We start from the raw sequence: 6,000 nt of genomic DNA on the forward strand, positions 1-6,000 counted from the left end.
GTGATTTGCATGCGCCCACTGCAGCTCTGGCTGAAAGCGCGCGTGCCGCGCCGAGCGTGGGCGTCCGGTCGACTCCGTCTCACGATCGATCAGAGTTGCGTTACAGCCCTGATGCCGTGGAGAGCAGCCGACTGGTAACGAAAAGGTGTCACTCTAGAGAGACCCTCCAGGGTGAAAGTAGTGTCCACGGACGCGTCCACCTTGGGATGGGGGGGCACTGCTAGAGGGCAGACCGGCGTTCGGCCTATGGTCAGAACGAGAGAAGTCACGCACATCAACTGCCTCGAAATGATAGCAGTGGAGAATGCGCTGACATAATTTCTTCCCCTATTGAAGGGAAGTCATGTTTTAGTCCACTCCGACAACGCATCGGTAGTGGCTTACATAAATCGCTATGGCGGACTCAGGTCCAGAAACCCACATGCACTCGCAGAACGCCTTCTGGAATGGGCTCGTCGCAACCTGTGCTCGCTAAGGGCAGCGCACGTGCGGGGGACCCTAAATGTAGGACCAGACAGACTGTCCAGGAACAATGTTCCAGCGGACGAATGGTCGCTGCACCCTCAGACGGTGCAGCTATTATGGAAAACATTCGGCAGAGCGGAGATAGATCTATTTGCATCTCAGGACAACGCTCATTGCCCAGAATTCTTTTTCAAAAGCCAAGGACGCGCTAGCCCATACGTGGGCCCGCCGTCCTCTTTATGCTTTTCCCCCAGTCTCTCTCCTACCTCAGGTGATAGAGAGGGTGAAAGAGGAAAGGTGTGCAATACTGCTGATAGCGCCGTTTTGGGGAAACCAGACTTGGTTCCCAGCGCTGATGCAGATGACGAGCATCGCACCGTGGCCAATACCTGTGAGGAGAGACCTCCTCTCGCAGGCGGGCGGCGCGATCTGGCACCCCCATCCCCAGCTGTGGTCCCTTCATGTATGGGTCACCAGGGAATATATGATGAACTCCCCACAGGAGTGATATCAACGATCACACAGGCTAGAGCTCCATCTACTAGACGGCTCTATGCATCGAAGTGGTCGATATTTGCGGACTGGTGCACAGCCCGCGGATCCACACCCACAGACTGTGGTGTGACAGATGTACATTCCTTCCTGCAAGAGCTACTGGACAAGGGCAGGTCCCCGTCCACGCTCAAAGTTTATGTGGCGGCCATAGCAGCGTTCTCGAGGACAACGCTAGGTCAGTCAATAGGGAGGAACGATTTAATCATACGCTTCCTTAAAGGAGCCAAGAGGTTAAATCCACCCAGACCGCCTTCAGTCCCAACATGGGACCTTTCTGTGGTGTTGGACGCTATGAAGAGCGAACCATTTGAACCACTACAGGCGGCTGAATTAAAATATCTGTCTCTTAAGGCTATATTCCTACTAGCGCTCGCTTCAGTGAAGCGCGTGGGAGACTTGCATGCGCTTTCCGTGGGCGCGACATGCATGGAGTTTGGACCCAATGACTCAAAAGTCATACTCAAACCCAAGCACGGATACGTGCCAAAGTCTATTAACACACCGTTTCGAGCACAGGTCATCGCACTGTCTGCTCTACCGGCTGTGGATGAAGAGGCTGACGCGAGACTCTTATGTCCAGTTAGAGCGCTAAGAGTCTATGTGTCACGCACGTCTGCTTTTAGACAGACAGAACAGCTGTTTGTTTCGTTTTACGGGCATTCTAAGGGAATGGCTGCGTCAAAACAGACTTTATCCAGATGGATAGTGGATGCTATTGCACTGGCGGACGAGTCCAAGGGCATGCAATGCCCGCTGGGTGTCAGAGCACATTCCACGAGGGGCGTGGCCTCGGTCGAGTGGGATCGACTTGCAAGATTTTTGTACGGCGGCAGGCTGGGCCTCTCCGTCTACATTTATAAGATTCTACAATCTGGAGGTTCCTGCCCTACAGGCCAATTTGCTGTCGGTCTAGATATTAGCAGATATCTAGACCCACGTTCCAAGTTTATCCAGGCCGTTTACCTGCCCGGATACACCAGGAGCCAGTGTGTTTAGGGCACTAATCCCCTTACATGTTTAAGCACTGTATGAACCCCGGGCTACGGCCCTAGGGTCTATGGTATCAGATGTTGGCATGCACGGCGTTTTACAGGGCGTTCCCCTAGCGTAAGCTACGCAGTAAGAGTGACCTCTCGTAAGAGAACGTACTCGGTTACTAACGTAACCTCGGTTCTCTCAGAGAGGGAACGAGTACTGCGTACCTTGCAGTGCAAGCGTCTGCTCTGGGCGCTTTTATGATGAAAAAACCAGAGTGTAGCTACCTGCGAGCGATATTTATAGGCTGACATCACGCCACTTTCGGCGGGAGATGAACGTGTCAGGCGCGAAATGCGCTCATTGGAGTGGACTTCGCGCCAAGCCTCGCTCGATAGGTGCTGCAGTTGCTGCGGAGCAGCCAATAGGCACGCAGCACGCCTCGCCTATGTCTGCTCACTGCGGCAACGCGTTTTACATTAAATACAAAATTAAGGATAATTTTTTGGCTTCAATATCTCTCGCGGAAAGGATTTTCCCCCTAGCGTAAGCTACGCAGTACTCGTTCCCTCTCTGAGAGAACCGAGGTTACGTTAGTAACCGAGTACGTTTGCAGCGGCCTGAACATTTTGTTCGGTCACACATGGAGCTTGTAGACAAAGCTGCTGGATTTGTTTGGTTAGCTTGGCTTTATTGGCTGAAAAGAAAAATTCCAAGATGAAACAATAAATATACATTGAAAACTTGCATTATGTACTGTATATTGGAAATCAAATTCTTTTAAATGATCAATGTCACACTTTTCATTAGTGAAACGCTCCACCGCCAAAGGTGAAATTACCAACAAAAACAGCCTCTGGAAGAAGAAAATCCGATCCAGTAAGTATCATTCAATCTCCCATGAATAAAAACCAACAATAGGGAAACCTTCAAACACACCACAAAAGTGTTTTTCCTCTGCATTGAGCTTGTGTCAGCCACAGTCTTAATTCTAAGTTGAGTTTCTATGCATTTTGCTCAAGGTTGATAAAGAGCACAAAATAATGAGTGTGTCTGGACTGAACATGCTGTATGATTCAGCCTGCTAATTGTAGTTTCTGTGATATCAGTTGCCACACGTAAACCAATCTGAATTCATTTGTTAATCCTGACTGGATTAATATCAAGCGTCATATAACACGTGATCTATTTATAAAGGCTAAAGAAGCTTTTGGTCGCCTGAGCACGTGCTTCATTATTACAACTGTACTATCCACCTTATTTTTATTTGTAAATTTTATGTGACTAGCTTCTATTTTTAGCTGCTAGATATTAAAATAGTTGTGTATTACCATTTTATTAAATGCATAACGTAATCTTAATTATGAACACGCTGGTTTGTAGTGCAAACTGTTTTACCGTTTACCGAAACGTTATTCTTCTCGTTATTTCCGGAAGGCTTACTTAAGTTGAACTATGAGGAAAAATAGAAATAGCTGATATGTATTTATATACAAAATTCACAGGGCAGACTAACGTATAACGGCGTTTTTGTCCATTTTAAACGCTTCTCCGTCCACAATAGCGTTTTCCAAAAGTTTCTCATCTGAACTGAAACGTCCGAAAACGTTAAATTCGTTTAATGCGCATGTGTAGAACCTCAAAAAAGCTCACGGAGACGACCAAACGGAACAGATAAGGTACTTTTCAACCATTTCTTCTGTTGGATGCTGGTCATATACACCCTCTTCGCTAGAGGGCGCTGCTGAACTGTTCACAGCTATTGTTTGAGACCATACAAAAGCAATTAGTACAGGCAAACGTTTTAGTCTTTACAGTAAATGTTAATTCTTTTGCCTACAGTTAATTTCAACTCCTAATGTAGTTATTCATAACCTATGCGTTTAAAAAAAAGTACAGTTTAGCCATTGTTTACCATGTCAGTTTCCTTGCAAGTATATGAGTGAATCTTAATTCCAGTGATGAATTTCACTATTTTGTTTATAACTAAAAAAGTTACTGATTTATTATTATTATTATTATTATTATTACTACTACTACTACTAGTACTATTATTAATGTAAATATTATTCGTGTTTTTTCTTTCTGTTTTTAGTTTTTTTTTTATACACTACCTGTCATAAATTTTTGAACAGTACGATTTAATGTTTTTTAAAGAAGTCTCTTCTGCTCACCAAGCCTGCATTTATCTGATCCTAAGTACAGCAAAAAAGGTACAATTTTAAAATATATTTTTCCTATTTAAAATAACTCCTTTCTATTTGTCATTATTTTAAAATGTAATTTATTCCTGTGATTTCAAGGCTGAATTTTCTGCATCATTACTTCAGTCACATGATCCTTCAGAAATCATTCTAATATTCTGATTTGCTCCTGTTATTATTATTATATTGAAAACAGCTGAGTAGATTTTTTTCCGAGTTTCATAATACATAATATTACATAATAATAAAAGTCTTTATAATCACGTTTGATCAATTTAAAGCATCCTTGCAAATAAAAGTATTCATTTCTATAATTTCTTACCCAAACTCCAAGCTTTGAATGGTAGTGTATAATGTTACAAAAGCTTTTTATTTCAGATAAATGCTAATCTTTGGATCTTTCTATTCATCAAGGAATTCTAAAAAAAGATGTACTCAACTGTTTTAAATATTAATAACAATAATGATAATAATAATTAAATGTTTCTTGAACAGCAAATCAGCATATTAGAATGATTTCTGAAGGATCATGTGACAGAAGACTGGAGTAATGATTCTAAAAATGAAGCTTTGATCACTGGAATAAATCACATTTTAAAATCTATTCAAATAGAATGCATATATTTCCAGTAGTAAAAATATTTTACAATATTACTGCGTTGGTGTAGTTTGAATCAAATGGATGATGAGCAGAAGAGACTTCTTAAAAAAAACATCCTACGGTGCAAAAACTTTTGACTGGTAGTGTGTGTATTATAATTTCATTAGATCTCTGATCACTTACTAAAACTTTCTGTGGCATCATTTCCTCCCTCAGCTCTGCCCCTCGTCCTGCTTAAGAAATTACAGCGTGGAAAACCAGACAATAAAACTGAAGCCCTGACAGAGGAAGATGGAGACTCAGACTTTGAGGAGATCCACGAATCTGTAAACTGATATACATTTTCTTTCTTGTTTATTATTTTGTGTCACCTGTGTATATCAATCAGTTATTACATCTAGCTATCCTACTTGGTCTAAATGATCAAAATAGTGTTTAAATCATTCATTTTTTTTTTTACAATCTGTTAACAATTCTTCAATTGCTTTATCCATGAGCTGTTAAAGATCTTGTCTTTTCTCACACAGCTCTCACCAACAAAGCCTTCAACATCGACTACAGAGTCTGACTGCCCCCTAATGGAGGACAAGAAGCCAACACCCATTGAGGACATCCCAAAATTCCCTCTATATCGCCCACATTTTCTTCCCGAATCCCCAAAACCCAGCACTTCCTCTTCAGAGCCTGTTGTCACCGCCGATCCCTCAGAAGCAACCTCCCTCAGCCCCAAGAAGAAGCTCACGCTGTCTCTATCAGAAAAGGAGAAGCTTCTCAACTGGGATGTGGCTGCTCCCAGCAAGCCCTCAACTTCTGGAGAAGAACAACTTGACAGATCCTCAACGAATCCTCCAGAACCAGAAGCTCCACCAAGACCAATCCATGCTCAACCTGAACCCACTCCTCCACTCTATGGCATTCAACAGTTTGCCAGCAGTCTCCGGAAGTCCTTCTCCAAAGGGAGCAACCCTGTGGTCCTCAGGAGAAACCGACCTTTGAAAGCCAGGCCGGTGTCTGAGGGGTCCTTCAACCTCAGTGGCTTGTTTGGCAGCAGCATTCAGAGCAACCAGGAAGAGGAACACGGCAGCACGTTTACTGATGAAAGTCAGTCCAGAGTGAGAACAGGAAGTGAGCTCACAACGTTACTGGAGCAGGTTGCTCTCGGCTCCAAGACCCAGAAGGCCACAAAAGATGACATGGCCT

General features: G+C 43.5%; 1 protein-coding gene across 1 annotated transcript in view; it reads left to right on the forward strand.

Moving 5' to 3' along the window:
- The window catches only part of LOC141301376 (F-actin-monooxygenase mical2b-like), a gene marked incomplete at its 5' end in the record, with an annotated part of 54,077 nt that overhangs the window by 45,810 nt on the left and 2,267 nt on the right, over positions 1 to 6,000 (forward strand). The window contains 2 exons of the mRNA XM_073831616.1: positions 5,017 to 5,126; positions 5,328 to 5,996. Of these exons, the coding sequence (XP_073687717.1) occupies positions 5,017 to 5,126; positions 5,328 to 5,996 (779 nt within the window). The remainder of the gene's footprint in view (positions 1 to 5,016; positions 5,127 to 5,327; positions 5,997 to 6,000) is intronic.

The sequence above is a fragment of the Garra rufa genome, chromosome 25 (assembly GCF_049309525.1).
Source record: "Garra rufa chromosome 25, GarRuf1.0, whole genome shotgun sequence".
Classification (NCBI taxonomy): Eukaryota; Metazoa; Chordata; class Actinopteri; order Cypriniformes; family Cyprinidae; genus Garra; species Garra rufa.